Here is an 18588-nt window from a genome sequence, read left to right as displayed (position 1 = left end):
GCCGTAACTATAAGCTCTGTAGTGGATATATCCAATCAGTGTAAAAAACACTATTTGCTCATTGAAGCTAAGCAGTGCTGAGCCTGGTTAGTACCTGCATGGGAGACCTCCTGGGAAAACTAGGTTGCTGCTGGAAGAGGTGTCAGTGAGGCCAGCAGGGGGTACTCACCCTGTGATCTGTGTGGGTCCTAACGCCCCAGTATATATTGACGGGGACACTATACAGGTGCTGGTCATATAATTAGAATATTGTAAAAAAGTTCATTTTTTTATTGTAAATTATTTAAACAAATGAAACTTTCATATATTCTAGATTCCCTACACGTAAAGTAAAACATTTCAAAAGTTTTTTTTTTTTTTTTAATTTTGATGATTAGAGCGCACAGCTCATGAAAGTCCAAAATCCAGTATCTCAAAATATTAGAATATTTCCTAAGATCAATCAAAAAATGGATTTGCAAAACAGAAAAGTTCAAGTTCTTTAAAGTATGTTCATTTGTGCACTCAACACTTGGTCGGCAGCACATATTACAGCAAATGACTTGCTCCTAGCACAAATTACAGCATCAGTGAAGTGTGGCATGGAAGTGATCAGCCTGTGGCACTGCTGAGGCACTATTGAGCCTTCAGATCATCTGTATATTGTTGGATCGACTGTTTCTCATCTTTCTCTTGAAAATATCCCATAGATTCAGGTCAGGCACGTCGGCTCGCCAATAAAGCACAGTAATATCATGGTCAACAAACCACTTGGAAGTGGTTTTTGCACTGTGGGCAGGTACTAAAGTCCTGCTGGAAAAGGAAATCAGCATCTCCATAAAGCTTGTCAGCAGATGGAAGCATAAAGCATATGACTCTTGATGTGCTGACTCCGGCTTCATTCTACTCATTGTGAAGCTCTCCCAAGTGTTTGAATCAGCTTTACTTGACAGTATTCTCAAGCTTGCCGTCATCCCTGTTGCTTGTGCACCTTTGCCTACCCAATTTCTTCCTTCCAGTCAACTTTGCATTTAATATGCTTTGATATTTCACTCTGTAAACAGCCACCCCATTCAGTAATGACCTTCTGTGACTTACTCTCTTTGTGGAGGGAGTCACTGATTGTCTCCTGGACCATTGCCAAGTTAGCAGTCTTCCCCATTAGTGTGGTTTCAAAGAACAAGAGATACCCAGAATTTATACAGTAGGGATGGTCATTTAATGAAACTCAAATGTAAATATTCGGTAACACTTTACTTGAAGGGGTGTGCATAAGACTGACATGACACCTTCATAATCTTGTCATGACGTGTGTCATGAATATGAAGGAGGTTTTATGCATTTTTATGACAACTGTCATTAAATGTCATTCGCTCAATTATGTCATTTTTAATGCAAAGATGACATTGTTTGAGATGTCTTTGTTACGACAACTTGACATAAACCAACACAACATAACCTGTCAGTGTCTTTGTCATGACAATTTGACATTTGCAAAACATCATAACCTGTCATAAACATGACATAGCAGATTAATTATCAAACTTAAAAAAACTACTTAGCTTTATGGGTTAACATTACATTACATTATTTTGGTAACATTTCAGTATAGGGAACACATTTATAAACGATTAACTATGACTTTTCCCTCAATGAACTCTTAATTTACTGCTTATTATAGTTAATTGTTAGGTTTAGGTATTGGGTAGGATTAAGAATGTAGAATAAGATCATGCAGAATAAGGCATTAATATGTGCTTTATAAGTATTAATAAATAGCCAATATTTTAGCCATATGAATGCTAATAGTAATAAGCAACTAGTTAAAAGACCCTAAAATAAAGTGTTACCATTATTTTATAACAGTGTCATCTTTTTTACGAAATTTGAAATTGTCTATTATCTGACCTTCTGTTGGAGGAAACAAAAACAAAACAAAAAAAAAAAACATGAAATGAAAAATAGTTATAAATGCTGTTATAAAATTATTTGTTAGAGTATTGTCACTTAATGACAATTTAATGACAAGTTCAATTTGTACCACTGTACTTGAGCTCAAGATACATATTTATGACACTATTATAATGGCCTCATGTCAAAACCAACTACATGACAGTTTAATGTAATGTTAACCCATAAAGCTAAATGATGTCAAGTTGTCATGACAAAGACACTGACAGGTTATGATATATTGGTTTATGTCAAGTTGTCATAACTCGGACATCTCAAACAATGTCATCTTTGCATTAAAAATGACATAACTGCTCTGTATTTAGGCCTGTTAACTAAAGATGTTGTTAGAGGGGAAGACATTCATCTATTCAAAGCTGATATCAAGTAAGAAAGTTATAACGAGGAATTGGTTGAAAAGTGAGCTTTTGAGTCTGGACCAATGGAAGAATATCATGGCGGAAATATTTGCAATGGAAAAAATGACCCACGACCTGAGATTGGAAGCACATAAATGTAAATTACGATGGTGGAAATGGACCAGCTATGTAACCCACTCAAATATATGAAACAAATGGAAGATCTGTAAAAGATCTTGTTCATTGTGAAAATTAAAAAATGCAAAAATAAAAAGTAAAAAAAAAAAGAAAAAGAAAAAGACAATTGAGCGAATGACACTTAATGACAGCTGTCATAAACATTCATAAAACCTCCTTCATATTCATGACATGTGTCATGTCATGATTATGAAGGTGTCATGTCAGTCTTATGCACACCCCTTCAAGTAAAGTGTTACCAAATATTCTAATATTTTGAGATACTGGATTTTGGACTTTCATTAGCTGTACGCTCTAATCAACAAATTAAAAAAAAAAAAAAACTTCTGAAATGTTTTATTTTACATGTAGGGAATCTAGAATATATGAAAGTTTCATTTTTTAAAATAATTTACAATAAAAAAATGAACTTTTTCACGATATTCTAATTATATGACCAGCACCTGTACTGTCAAAAAACACGGTCCTTCTGATGAGACCTTAAATCAAGGTCCTGACTCTCTGTGGTCATTAAAAATCCCAGTATGTCTTTTGAAAAGATTAGGGGTATGCACATTGGTGGTGGTTGAGGAGAAGCTAGGAAAGCTAGGTAAAAGAAAGGAAAGTAAGTGAGTGAGACGAGAGTAGTTGGATAGCTTGAATGAACTGCTTATTATTATTTTTTTATCTGATCTTGATCTGCCTTGATCAGGTCATCTGCTCTTCATCGTCTGCTTATCTTTGTCTTGTCTTTGTGTACTGAATATTTAAACTGAGGTGTTTGTCCAACCTCTTTGAGGAGTTCTGACCAATTAGGTATCATCTTTGGTTCTGATGTGGATTTTCTCCTCACCTGATCATAATTTAAATGTTATCTCCTTGTCTCTTATCTTTCCCACTCTCAGCTGAGAATACAGAGAATACAGTTTAGACATGATTTATCGAAAAATAATACAATATATTTTACACAGATCTCATTCATGCCATCCTTTGAGTTATTAGAAGTCAATCATGCACATAGTAAACAACACACTCTACTAATCAACCATTCAAAAGTTATAACAATAACATGAATTGTGAGTGTTTGGAGCATAATGGTCACGTATATTTGTTGTTTTTAGTTTGTAGACATAATATAGAATTATACAGCAGTTGGACAATATCGTTTAGAAATGTTTTGATGCATTTTTTTTATATGTAAAAGCAGACTCTGGTTTTCTTATGGATTTCAACTCTGTGTCACTCAGAACAAGGTCTGTTTTATATAGATGTTTCGGGGATCAGACTGTAGCATCTGGACTGAATCAATGATGATCGATTCAGCTTTAAATTTTAGGAAAAGCTTTTAACCCATTGAACTGCATAGTTAAATCACAGCCAGCTCCAGCCAGTCTGACTTTAATGGGACAGCTGGCTCTTTTGTTGCAGGGTATCGATGCTAAACAGCCACACCATGATGCACTTATTGACTTCAAAATTATCTTAATCAACTCAGATTAAATCCCTCCCACACCAGGCACCAAATTCCTGTGTGGCCAGATGATCACCAATACACACACACACACATAGAGTCTTTCTCTACATTTGACTCAAACTTCAACTATTCCAAAATGTACACTATGTATCCCTGTGTGTCTCCATATTATATGAGCATTAGTTGTGATTTTTAATTGTGTTAGTTAAACGCTAAGTCCCGGTTTCACAGACAGGGCTTAGCCTAAGCCAGGATTAAGCCTTAGTTCAATTAGGGCATTTAAGTAGCTTTTATAAACGTACACTAAAAAAAAAAAAACATTACTGGTGTGCATCTTGATACAAAACAATGGGACTGACATATTTTAAGATCTGTCAGTACAAGTTACGTTCAGTTACAACAGCTCAAATATGCATTTTAGTCTAGGACTAGCTTAAGCCTTTTCTGTGAAACTGGGGGTAAATATTTATATTCAAGTGTAAGGATGTATCTCTGCATTAATGCATTTCCACTCTATTGTATTTGGCTTTGATTTAATTCTCTCAGAATGTCTTAACCAACTAGGTGTTATGTTACGATAAAATGCATTATTCTATTTTTAATGTCCATTGGAGTAAAAACTACCCAAATCTGATACCATCATAAATCAGCCAAATTAGGTTGTAAAAAGAGACAAAAGACACTTTCTCCCACTCAAAATACACCCTTGTCATTGGCCAGTTCACCGCAAGGAGTGTAGAAGATTTGCATATATAACTGTGCGTTCACACCTCCACCGGCGAGAGCATCAAAGTGACAGGAAGTCATTAATTTTCAATGTGAGCCAGCAATGAGCTCTGGCGAGAGTGGCGCGGCGCGTTTTGGACAGTGAGAGTGTCAAGGAGAGTTGAAGTCAGGTCAACTTTATGGTAATGACCTATGACGTGGTTTGGAGGCAACCAGTCGGAATGTAGAGGTCCTCGCTTGAGAGGATTCCGATTGGTTGCCACAACTTGTCATTTACTTTGACCCTCCCGCCAGTGGCGGTTTGAACGCACAGTACAGCGTTGTTGGCAGGGCAACCAGGGCGAATTTTGACATTCTCACCAGCGGCGGTGTGAACGCATGGTAACAAACCGACACAAGCTCATCTGGGCTCCCCATCTTTGGACGAGACAGACTTTTCTTCTTTTATTTTTCTGGCGACTTCACTTTAACTCTGTTTAAAATTCCTGCACGGCTGAAGACTCAGCCTCAGGAAGAGACCAATATGAAGCTCCAGCTCGAACGGACAGACACGCACATCCACTACAGCAACAAAATTACCAATGCAAGTAAACCACTCTTTAGATGCGTTTTTAAGCTTTAAGTTCTGATTCATTGCTGGTTCTCAAAGGTTTAACAGTTTGTAATTTTGCCATTCTTTGATAATCTCTTTGTTTCTTTCTTTCTTTTTTTTACTGTTGTTATCCCATATTGTATTCTTTGCTTAGATTTAGTTGTATGTATTCATATATTCAAGTATTAAATTTATTATATTCATGCTTAATTGTTTCTGTTTATGCTCATGAACCAAGTCACTTTAATGTTTTGATTTCGCTAGCTATATGCTTTTGTAAGTACTACGATAAGAATTCCTCTTGGCCAGAAGAATAACCTCCTTTTTAAGAGTTGATAAAAGATCAGACTGATAATTTTGGTGGACAAAACAGACCAGTCTTTCTAAAATTTATTCTAAAACTAGAAGCAATTCTAGACCATATATATTCGTAATAGGGCTGTCACGATATTAGATTTTTCACACCATGGTTATTGTGGCCAAAAGAATTCACAATATCAGTCTAAATAATTTTTACTTTGTTTAATTTTTCTCGTTCAGGGTTGCTGCACATTTTTTATTCATTTATTATTTTTATTCAAGCTTTTTAAGATCTGAAGAAATGAAAATTAATACTAGCGTAGTAGCCTATACATTATGGCTGCTACCAATCAAATGAAATCATTATCAGCAAAATCCATCTTTGCAATACAGAGGTGGCACAGAATAAGAAGTGGCATTAATATATTTACACAGCATTTACAATTTGTCTACATAAATTTAATTCAATATTTAAATATTAAATTTTTTTCTAATTTTAACTTTTTAATTAAAATGTACTTTAAATATGAAAAAATATAAATTCACTGTCTTAATGAGTGAGTGAGTCATTCATTCAACTGATTTGTTCAAATGACTGATTCATTCAGAAAGCAAGCAAGTAACCGTCTTTATTAAACGGGTCATTTAATCATTAAACTGATTCGTTCTAAATGCAGATTCAGTCAGTATAATAAATACATTTCTGTCTGTTATATGGGGGCTCTGTTTTGCTGTTCATAATTTTGAAATTTTCATTGGCGAAGTAAAGGAAAAAACAAACAATATTAACAATACTGTAACTCACATTGTTCATTTAACAATAAGTTAAATGAACATTGCATTTGTGCTGATTTGGGGAAAATGGCACCTTTGCTCGTGATATTGTAATACAACTACGTTATATGATATATAGACAAACTCGTTGGGGCAAAAATGCCCATGTATCTTGAATTTTGAGGCTATATAACTGCATGAATAGCTACATCACGCTGAGTAAGACAAGTAAAGAAAATGCAGTACTTATTAAAAGAATCGCCCTTTATTTAAATATATGAACAGAAAATATATGAACAGTGAGGCTCAAACTGTGAGTCACAATGTGTTGTCTTTTGGCCCTTCGTCTTGTTTTCACTGCCCCAAGTTGACAACATTCTTCCTTAGCTAGGAAGCATGCATGACCATAAAGTACTTCGCTGGGAGTTTTGTGGAGCCGTAAATGGAGCCATAAATGACATATTCTCTGATTTTGGGCCCTGCGGTTTGATTTGGGATCTGGAGTGTCTAGATGAGTTTTGTATGGAATTATGTTTGAACGAATCATCTATAAAATAAATTAGTCTGGTTCGCCCTCAGTTCCTAGTACTGAAGTGCACAAGGGAAATGGTTGTGGCACAGTTCGCAGGAATTAGTGCAGTGTGCAGTAAGCTCTTTGAGGCTGTATTTAACTGCAGAAATGTCTTTTAGGCTGTATTAAACAGGAGAAATCTCACTGAAGATGCAACCACCACTGCAGCGCTGTCACACCAACACTGGATACACAAAACTTCTCCAGTTAGAGCACTCATACTCATAGACACTTATAGAGATGACTGGTAGAGCAGGAACCTCCACCTGGAAGGAAATATGGAGACTGGGCCTCTTGGAACTTTAACTTAATACCCCTGATCTATATACAGATTTGTTTATCTAGATTTGTTTATAATCCCTTTATAGTATTTTCATATTGATATTGCTATTCAAAGAAATGTTATTTTGTTTGCTTTTAAGTTAATGTCATATAAAGATGCTTGAATGTTATTTGCTTGAAATGTACCTGCAAAACATAAAATTATATTATATTTGACTTCCTTTGTTTATGATGTAAAACAGGATGAAATGAGCAAAAGGTGTGAAAATTAGGTTAATGAACACCCATACGGGGGTGAAGAGAAGGTGTTAGAACTACAAGCGGAGATAAGACTGATGAAGACCGAAGTAATGAAGGAGAAAAGTGCAAGAAAATTGACAAATAGCCTAGGAGAAGGCAGAAGAACATCTGGCTATTAGACATGATTCACAGAGATTTACATGGAATTGAAATCCTAATTAACGTCATTTACATATAAAAGATCACCAGTCATTGTCCAAATCCTTTAATTTAGAATAGCGAGCTGCAAGAATAGCTTAGATTTCAAAAAACCTGCAGTAATCTGACATGGAAAAGTGCATACACCTGCTCAGACCCTGACGTGGCACACTTTTCCACGTCAAAGACAGGTTTTATATGAATGTTGGCATGGATTTAAGTGTACGCAGCTTTATAAATGAAGCCCCTGGGCTCTGTTTCCCATTTAGGCTTACAATGCTTTTGGGAAACGCAGCCCTGTTCATTATCCAAGTCTGGATTTCAGCCTTTTTGTTGAGCTCAATGAGCTTTGTTTATTGTCATAATACTTACCTCAGTATTTCCAATTTACACTTTATATTCTCCAGTCCAGTGCAGAGCAGCTTCACTCCTGAATCCTGCAGATTATTATTGTTCATGTTCAACTCTTTCAGATTGGTATCTGAACTAAGAACTGTAGCCAGAGCTGAACAGCTTTTGTATGTTAAGTTACAATCATTCAGCCTACAAGGGAAATAAATAAGATTACAGAATAATTAATTTGAATACATTTGCTAAATATAAATATTATATATATATATTTTAACTATAAATAAGATAATAGTTTGAATACATCAGCCACATCAGAACCCTAATATAAATGTTTTTTTTGTTTTGCTTTTGTTTTTTTGTTTTACTGAAGAAAATAAAAAATGACTGTTTTACTTTGACTTACAGAGCTCTTTTGGATGTTTTAATGACTGCCAATAATGTAATGAGACACTCGTCTAATTTCTTGAATTTCTGAAGCTCAAACTCCTCCAGCTCTTCCTCTGATGTCAGCAACACAAAGACCAAAGCAGACCACTGGGCAGGTGAAAGGTCAGCCGATGAGAGACTTCCTTTGCTAAGATGGGTCTGAATCTCTTTCACCAGAGTTTGATCATTCAGTTCATTTAGACAGTAGAACAGATTGATGGATCTCTCTGGAGACAGATTTTTTTCAAATTTCTGCTTGATGTACTGAACTATTTCCTTTTTTATCAGGTCATTGCCATCTTGCTGTGTCAACAGACCTCGTAAGAGTGGACGATTAGACTGGTGTGACAGACCGAGAAGGAAGCGAAGGAAAAGATCCAGGTGTCCATTGTCACTCTCCAGTGCCTTGTCCACTGCAGTCTTGAGCAAATCAATCATGGTTTCATTTTTGTTTTCCTGTTCTGTGAACTCTTGAACAAACACACTTTTCTTGTGGATGTCTAGAAACAGATGTGCATAAAGGGCTGCAATAAATTCTTGAATGCTCAAGTGAACAAAGCAGTACATGGTACCAAGTGTGAGCCCTGATTCCTCCTTAAATATTTGGGTACACATGCCTGAGTAAACTGATGCCTTGTAGACGTCAATACCACAGGCTTCCAGGTCTGTGTCATAGAAGATCAGGTTTTTTTTCTTCAACTGCTGAAATGCCAGTTTCCCCAGTGAAAGAATGGTGTCTTTATCCCAGGAAACATCTGGTGCATATTCTCCATCATACTTTCGGCAGCTTTGTTGGATCTGAAAGCGGAAAAAGTGTGTGTACATTTGTGTCAGAGTCTTTGGAGTGTCTTCAGTATTTGATTCCTGCAGCATTTTAGAGGCATCATCTGCCTGATTGTTTTGCAGATCATCATTTCTTTTCTCCTCCAAAATGTTCTGAAGAACAATGGCTGAAATCCAGCAGAAGACTGGTATGTGGCACATGATAAAGAGACTCTTTGATTGTTTAACATGGTCAATGATTTTATTGGCCATTTTCTCATCTGTGAATCTTTTTCTGAAGTACTGTTCCTTTTGTGCATCATTGAATCCTCGAATCTCTGTCAGTCGGTCAATACAGTCAGGAGGAATCTTACTGGCAGCTGCTGGTCTGGTGGTGATCCAGATGAGAGCAGAAGGAAGCAGATTTCCCTTGATAAGGTTCGTTAGGAGAACATCCAGAGAGGCTGGTGACGAAACATCACGCCACGTCTCATTACCCTCAAAGTTTAGAGGAAGGCGACATTCATCCAAACCATCGAGGATAAACAGCACTTTAAAATTATTCCTTCTTGTAAGGTTCAGTCCTTTTGTCTCTGGGAAAAACTGAGTTATAAGATCCATCAAACATAGTTTTTCATTTTCTTTTAAGTTCATCTCTCTGAATTGAAGAGGAAATATGAAGCTGATATCTTGATTTTCTTTTCCTTCAGCCCAATCCAGAACAAACTTTTGCACAGAGACAGATTTTCCGATGCCAGCAACTCCTTTTGTCAGAACAGTTCTTAACTCCTTGTCTTGTTCAGGTGCTTCAAACATCGTTGTGCATTGAACTGGTATCTCTTGTGATTCATGACGTCTGAAAGCAACTTCAATCTGTCTTACCTCATGTTCAGTATTGACCTGTTCACTACCACCCTGAGTGATATAGAGATCTGTGTAGATGTTATTCAGAAGTGTGGAGTCACCTTGCTTTGCTATTCCTTCAAACACACATTGGTACTTCATTTTTAGGTCACATTTTAGTGGATGAATGAAGTGCAGCTCATCTAAACACAGGAACAACAAACAGACACATTTTTCATCTCAATTTCCCCTCCTACATTAATAAGGGACAATCTGACAGATGTTGAAGAGTCTCTTACCTTCTAGTGTATCGGCAGTTTCATCTTGCTTCATCTCTCTTAGGTAGTGTAGTGTGAGATCAAGAGCTGCTTCTTTGATACTGCATCTATTCTCATTAAAGTCCTTCACAAAGTATTGTTTGTTCTCTTTTTGTAATATTTTCTTAAACTTTTCCAGCTCATTCTTCAGAAACGTCATTATTTTACTCTCAAGATCCTACAAAGCAAAAAAGAGAGACAGAACAACAAAATGTAACCAAGCCGTACATGCATAGTTTGGTCAAAACTATCTATAATAATTAATTATTATTAAAATACTAGTAAAAAAAAATTCAGTTAAAAGACATTGTCTTAATTAATTAATTAATCAATCTATTTTTATATTTTCATATTTATTTATAGGTTCTTAAAAGGAAAAGTAAATGGTAAAAAAGAATTAGACATTAAATTTCTATTGAGTACTTTTGAAGGCAATCTTGATCAATAATCTATTTGTTTGCTGTAATTATTTAATGTTTATGAATTTTTTATTTATGTTTTTACCTGAAAGATCCACAGGAGATTGTCTGTTAAATTCTTGTGCTTCCTGTGAGTCTGGAAATCTGAATCTAATGTTTCACTTTGAAACCTGTTAGAGAATAAAAATAAATAAAAATAATGCAGTATTTTTCCAGGGAAAATATTACCGAAATCTCCAGTAAATATTTTTAGCAAAGAGAAAAAAAAATAGGGGAGAGTGGCATGAACCTAACACATTTTGACTTTCTCAGTTTGTTTAAATCTACTTAGGGTTCAGAGTATTTCGTTTTTTCCAAATTAATTCACATATCTGGCACAAATATGTCGTTTCATTAATACAATGTATACTTTTTTCATTATTTAAGCCAAAATAATAGAATTGAAGTGTGACAACATGCCCCATAGGTGGGGCATGTTGTAACATATGAGGGGCATGTTTTAACATGATAAGATGATATGATATAATACTTTATTGTCAGAACAAGTCTGAAATTTTTCTTGCATAACAGTATGTTTCTATGTTTGCAACAATCAACATCTCTTACACAACATCACTTAATTCACACACACACACACACACACACACACACACAAAAACCCTACCCTACCCTTACTACATCCCACTGCACAATATTCTTGATTTACGATTAAGTGTCTTATTCAGCTCAAGGATCGCCTGAAGCACAAACGAGTGTTTCAGTCTCACTTTTTTTTAATCTTCAACCTCCGACTTGATCGTAATAATTCAAACTCATTATGCAGGACATGATTAGGATCAGAATTTATATTATTAGCCAGTCTTAAACTATTATAATAAGTTGAGTCATATAGCTTCTCTAGAGGCAGGCCAACAATTAATTAATTTTAACTGATTGAACAACTGTGTTAGCTTAACAGACAAACTTTTATAGCAAATAGAGTTGCAATATTCAAGTACACTCATTATCACAGACATAAAGAATAACAGAATAATTTGTTTGCTTACACCGAAAGACCTAAGACGACGAAGAAAATAGATTGTCTGCTCTTTCTCTTTGTGATCTTTCCATGATAACATATCATCAATCATCACACCTAAATACTTGTAAGTTTTGACTTGTCTGATTTTTCCATTATGAACAAAAACAGGCATTGTATGAGTATCAGATGTGGACCCAAATATAATCTCTTCTGTTTTACTTGTATTAATGACAAGATCATTATTCTCACACCACTCAACCAAATTAGTCACACCCTGTTGATGAAACCTAGGACTGTCCAAACCATTCAACACAGATATTAACACAGTGTCATCGGAATACTTAAAAATATACTGATTTGTCAGTTCGACAAGTCATCTGTATACAAGGTGAAAAGTATGGCAGAGCTGACGCAACCTTGGGGTACTCTGACATTTGTTATGATAGCAGATGACAACGTTTTATTCACTTTAACTCTCTGAACTCTATTAGTGAGGAATGAGATATACCAACGAATCAAATGGGGATTTACACCCAACTGTACAAGTTTTAAATCCCCATATGACAGTGTAAATCTCCATATGACAGAATAATTATCCAAGACAAACAAAAATATTTTGCCAATAAAAGACAATTATCTTTTTCTTATAAAATAACAACATTTCAAAATAAAATAATTTGAGTATGACCATGAACACACTGCAAAACACAGCTATACAGCATATGTCAACACAAAGCATGCAAACAGATGAAGAAATACACACATTCAGAAAAACACAGAGCTGAACACAACACTTCTCTCCCTCCAGACACAGCATCCCAGAACAGGAGATAAATAGACGAGCCAGTACGAATGCTGTAAATTTCTTTAAATAATAATTTCTAAATATTCAGGTTCTTCCTCTCAGTCTTTATTCGTTTCTCATGGTTTCTCAATAGAAATTCATAAAAGTTAATAATGCCAATTTAATAATCCCATCGGTAACTGTATGAAATGGCAAAGTTCTAATAGCAGGGCACTTTTTAACGCAGTGTTGGAACGTTCCCCATCTGCGCAGCTGGGATTTAAACCTGGTTAGTGTCTTCTTCTAGTTAGCGAAGCATTAATGAACTATCTCAAATAACAGATATAAAATTAAAATATCAAATTTGTCTAATTTTAAGTAAACAAAAAACAGATGAAAAATTTACTTAAGAAATTTACTTTTTCTATGGTTAAATAAATGTTCTTTCAAAGAGTTCTGAATTTGGCACTTTTTTTTTCTCTATATAGTGTTGATACGGCAACTAGTAAATACATTAGGTTTCGTCATGCTAGCATGTGTGGAAGTATTTAAAACGTGTTACAACTAGCCCTGCGGTGGGTTGTGCCCTGCTCACCATTACTCTGGTAAATATTTGAACTATAGAGTGTTATGATAATAAAACTTGATAATTCATTGATACACTTTCTTTTTTTTTTTTTTAAGATTTATTTTTGGCGTTTTTGCCTTTATTATGATAGGACAGTGATCAGACAGGAAGCGAAGTGGGGAGAGAGAGAGGGGGACGGGATCGGGAAAGGACCACGAGCCGGGACTCGAACTCGGGTCGCCCGAAGCGCATTAGCGCTACATGTCGGCGCGCTACCCATGAGGCCACCGGCGCCGACTATTGATACACTTTCTAACAGTCTATGTGTGACCAAAAATAAGAAAAACATAAAATACCTTTTTATAGATGTTTTTTTCTCACTGAAGTTCGGTATGCCACCATCCTTTGAATGGTCACTCTTCACAGACACAGAGCTGGACACATATGTGCCTGATCTTTCACTAAAGACACAAAGAGAGAAGAGAAACCTTACTACAAAAGTTCATCTGTTTCTGATAACAGCACACACTAATGACACAAAGAACAGAGAGGAAAAAACACTTTACTACAGGAGATACTTCAGTCTCATTTGAAAAAGGGTTTATGTTGCAAATGATAATTAAATGTGGAGTGATTGTGTTACTGGAAAGAATAGGGTTGCCACCTTCAATACAGAAAAATAAGGGACGCCTGCCGCAGCGGGGGCAACACCCCTCGGGGCCACGATGACCATGGTCCCGATGGCGTGCCAGTGATGGTATATCATAACTTAAAACATATTTTCATAAAAATATTAAGATTGATACCAATGGACATTATAACAAGATATCTGCTATTGAAATCAGTGTGAACAGATGCAATCAGTCTCTCACTATCACAACTTAAGTGGTCATATTGAATACACAGCTATGACAATAATAAACATAGGCCAACACCAGCATTAACTCAGCTGCTGTAACCCAGAGGGGAGTAGGATAAGAAATTGCTAATTAACTAGAGTAATTTTATAGAGTGATGTGAACAAAGATTTTGGCTAAAATATTTGGCATTGTTTGCAGTAACACCATCCAAACAGTGAAACCACACCTAAATGACATAATATCTACAAACATTTCTTATTTAAGTAAAACACTTAACAACATTTTTTATAATTGGTAAGTAAATATATTTATGTATTTATTTATTCCATTTTTATATAGTCTATTGTTAATTCTATAGTATTGAATGATGCAGTTATTTAAATTGGTTAAGCATAACAAATAGTTGTTTATTTTATTCACATAGGTACTTTATTTTATTTTGTATTTCTTTATTTTATTCACATAGGTTTTGATTACATATGTATTAAATATCTCTCTCTAAACTCTTATTAAAGTAATGCTTATGTGTCTGACTGTACAACCTTAATAAACAAATCATACCATAACATGATTAATGTACATTATTAACATTATTTCTTAATAAGCAGCATATAAAACATTATCAATTAAAAAAATGGGAATTTTCCGTGGGAAATTCGTCCCGCCCTCCTCTGACTCTGATTGGCCGTGATTCACGGCGTGAACCTGAAACAAACCAATCAAACCAACGATGGCAGCGAGTATTACCCAATCAGGGGCAGAATAGGACACGTCTTCACACAATGATTTGCATGGGATGCTGCATAATGTGGACCTATGTAAAATACGGGACAAATCGCGTCCCGTTGTTTTGCCTGTAAATACGGGACGATTCCGTATTTCACGGGAAGGGTGGCAACCCTAGGAAAGAAGCTTCAGACCAAGTTCAATAGAGAGGAAAGCAGACTAGCAGACAATGTGTTCTGTGAATTACTGTTGTATTTGGTTAAGTTTCATCATATACACCATCGTGGGGATATTAGCAAACACAACACTATAATGTAAAACATATAAAATACCTTTTTGTAGATGTTTTTTTCTCACTGAAGTTCGGTTTGCCACCATCCTTTGAATGGTCACTCTTCACAGAAACAGAGCTGGACACATGTGAGCCTGATCTTTCACTAATGACACAAAGAGAGAAGAGAAACTTTACTACAGAAGTTCATCTGTTTCTGATAACGGCACACACTCTCTCTAGTCCTTCACAGAAACATGCACACATTTGCACAATAATTACTGTAAACTTAGACTTAGTTCTGTAATATAATAGTACTATTGAAGGAAAGACTAAATTTGATTTAGTTTGTAAATGATGATCATCTACTGGCCACTAAGTTTTATTTTTAAAGCTGCAGTCCATAACTTTTTTTGGTTAAAAATGATCCAAAATCAATTTTTGAGCAAGTACATAACCAGCCAGTGTTCAAAACTATCTCATTATCTTGTCTCGATTCACAACGGTAAGCTTGTAATAATGTTTTATAATAAAAGCGACATGGTGGATTTCCGTGGGAAATTCGAGCATGCAGCAGTTCCTCTATGCGTCATTACGTCACGTCCGTAAAAAGAAAGCAAGGAGTCCAGGCAAGTCGATTTTATCACGTGAGGATGCAGCTGGTAGCGGATCATTTATAGCCTGTTCTCACAGCAGCTGAAATAATTAAATTTATCATTTTGATGGCGGATTGTAATCCAGAAAGATCATCAGAGACAACTGGAGATTCACCCGTAGTCAAAAAGCAAAAGACTTTGGACTTGCGGAGTGGATACAGAAATTGAAATCTACAGGTAACGCTAATACACACTAAATACACAGTCACGCAATGCTGATGTTGTTAACATTAACGATTTGAGTGCAAAGTATAACATTAATAATAATTTGCACGGTTTAGCATGATCCGAGCTAAGCGATCATTAGATTTAATCACCATTGGCAGCGCAATTTTTTGTAGGCCTAATGCTTTTTTCCTCAGTTGGTCAGAACAAAAGTGGCAGACATGTTACTTACTTGTTCAGATGATATTTTCCAGTGAAAATTCTTATATTGGTCATACTATCAAGACGTAGAATCTGTGATTCTGAAGTTCAGTATCCACACCGGTGCGGTGACTGACAGCAAGCATTAGATTCATCCGCGCTGACGAGCTGTGCCGAGGCACAACGCACGTACAGATAACTGTTCCGCATATGACTGCAATTGCAGGTTTCAAACAGAGATGGCGACAAAGAGGAAAAATCGCGGACTGCAGCGTTAATAATAATAATTATGAAATTCTGCAAAGCATTTGCAAATATAAAAACATTGCTTAAAGTTTTGCTCTTCACAGGAAAAAACTGAAACTTTCTGAAAACAGACGCAGTCTTACCTCTGTTCCTCTGAGAGACTCATCTTTGAGAGAGAGTCCTTTCCTCGCTCCTCTGACATACTAAAGCTAAACTGCCATTGCAAACAGATCAGCACTGGTTTGTGAAAACAATCAGTCGTTCTGTATTACCTGGAGATGACAATATGTGTTACTGAAATGCAGTGTTGGGCAAAAATACATCAAAATGTATTTCAAAATAAAATACCAAATACCTTCATTTTAAGTGTATGAAAATAAACTACAAAATACAGCAGCCACACCATGTATCAAAATAAACTACTGTATTTTTGTATTTTAAAAATGCTAAAAAATACTTTTACAAGGGAGCATGAAATTTCTTCGCAAACCATCCATCAATTGGATCGATCCCTTCACCTTTACACTGACTCAGTTGATTAAGTAAACAATGTTTGATAGCAACAGCTTTTCTCTGCCCGAGTCATGCAATAAATATGACATATGAAACCAGTTAAAGGCACAACATGTAGATTAAAATTAAAATGTCAAAAAACCGCTAGAACAATTTTTTATATTTTGTTGACTTGTGTACTTACATTATCCCAAAAGTTTCCAAGAATGTTTAAATCCAGAGAAATAAGCAATTTTAACCAGGACACAGACTGTCCGTGCGTCGCCTATCAATGACATCATTACCCTCAATTTCTGTGGAAAAACCATGGAAACATCAAAGACACTTTTGTATATTATGTGTTTTATTAGTCAGGTGAGCAACTGTTTGGATACATTCATTAACAGAAAACTAATCATGTTATATAGCTCAACACATTAAGTCTTTTTGTTTGAATCTTGTTTTCTTGATTTATCGCGAGTACCATGTTTTACCATGACTAATATCGATCTAGCTTACTGCAGTGTGCAACAAGTGTCTCATAGTAGCCGCTGAGTGAACGCACAGAGTAGCACTATCCCAATATTCCATGAAATCAAGGCGTCATCAAGCTATGCCTTTTTGAATAAGCGACCTCTAGGGTGAAAATTTACATATTATGGCTTTAACAGATCAAATATTAACATATCTCTGTGATTTTCCAGATGAAGGTTAGTTTTAAAGTAACCAACAGTTTCCTAATTTAGTTACTTGATGTTTGGTAACGACAGGCCTACTTTGCATCAGCAACACTGACTCAATGACAAACAAGTCATTCATAAGAAGACAACTCATGGCACTTGTATTCATAGCTACTAGTTTCTAACTAATTAATCAATTGATTGTTAATCATAAATATAGGGGCTGCTGCTTGGTACAATTGTTTTCAAGAACATTATGTAAATTTAAATTGGTATTTAGCCTAGGCTACCAAAACAAACACTAAAACTTAACATGAACTGTCAAAAATTATAGCAATTTATGCAAAAAAAATAATGGAAAGCTGTCACCATGCGCATTTCGTACCTTGACCACCTTCTTCCATATGGATCAAATTTCTGTTCTGCTCTCAACAAGTCTGGGCAAACTACTGAGTAAGCACCAATCAGAGGCCGCAATTTTATGATGTCATCATGTAGACTTCTTACAAAGTATTTTACAGTATTTTAAAACTATAAAAATACAAAACACTTAAGTATTTTGATACAAAATATGAAGCCATTTTCATCAACCCTATCAAATACAAATTACAAAATACTATTTTGTATTTGAAATACATGTATCATAAATACTGCCCATCCCTGCTGAGACGAATAACATGCAGTTATTCAAGACAACAATGAAGGAAAAAAACATTATATAAATTAAAGTGGTTTATAAACAAATATATTGCCATGTTGAATAACCAAATAGTCTGACTAGTGGCTCAAAATATAAGGGAATAGTCATTTACATTGTGCTTAGAACTTTGAGGGAAAGCTAAACCCAGTTTGTTACTTTCTGTATTGTACTTTAATATCCTTTTACAAGGATGTTTACTTAATTTTTATTAATTGTTGAATAGTTAATTAACTTTTTCATTTGATCATTACTTTATTGCATTTTCAAATGCTCCTAAAATAACTGATTGACTAGAAGTATACTGAATTATAGTGGGCATACTGTATAATGATTATATAATGTTATTGCTATGTGAACAACTGAAATCTAATAATGAATAACTGAATTCTATTTAATGATAGCAGATTTTTGTTCGTTCTTGTTCTACTAAAATGTATGAATAAACATTTACTACATGCTACCCTGCAAACAAGCCAGC

The 18588-nt window shown here is 35.3% G+C and overlaps 1 protein-coding gene across 3 annotated transcripts in view; it reads right to left on the bottom strand.

The window, feature by feature from the left end:
* Positions 1-16994, bottom strand: part of LOC125255515 (NACHT, LRR and PYD domains-containing protein 12-like) — a 59369-nt gene extending 42375 nt beyond the window's left edge. For all 3 annotated transcript variants that reach the window (XM_048170819.1, XM_048170820.1, XM_048170821.1), the window contains exons 1-8: positions 16936-16994; positions 16382-16510; positions 15032-15136; positions 13470-13574; positions 10826-10910; positions 10304-10499; positions 8377-10207; positions 7995-8165 (exon numbers count right to left, since the gene is read on the bottom strand). In XM_048170819.1, coding sequence (XP_048026776.1) covers positions 7995-8165; positions 8377-10207; positions 10304-10499; positions 10826-10910; positions 13470-13574; positions 15032-15136; positions 16382-16440 — 2552 coding nt within the window. In that variant the 5' untranslated portion in view covers positions 16441-16510; positions 16936-16994. The remainder of the gene's footprint in view (positions 1-7994; positions 8166-8376; positions 10208-10303; positions 10500-10825; positions 10911-13469; positions 13575-15031; positions 15137-16381; positions 16511-16935) is intronic.
* Positions 16995-18588: the final 1594 nt, after the last annotated feature.

The sequence above is a fragment of the Megalobrama amblycephala genome, linkage group LG20 (genome assembly GCF_018812025.1).
Source record: "Megalobrama amblycephala isolate DHTTF-2021 linkage group LG20, ASM1881202v1, whole genome shotgun sequence".
Taxonomy (NCBI): domain Eukaryota; kingdom Metazoa; phylum Chordata; class Actinopteri; order Cypriniformes; family Xenocyprididae; genus Megalobrama; species Megalobrama amblycephala.
Note: the sequence above shows the minus strand (reverse complement) of the source record. Positions and strands in the feature narration are given on the sequence as shown.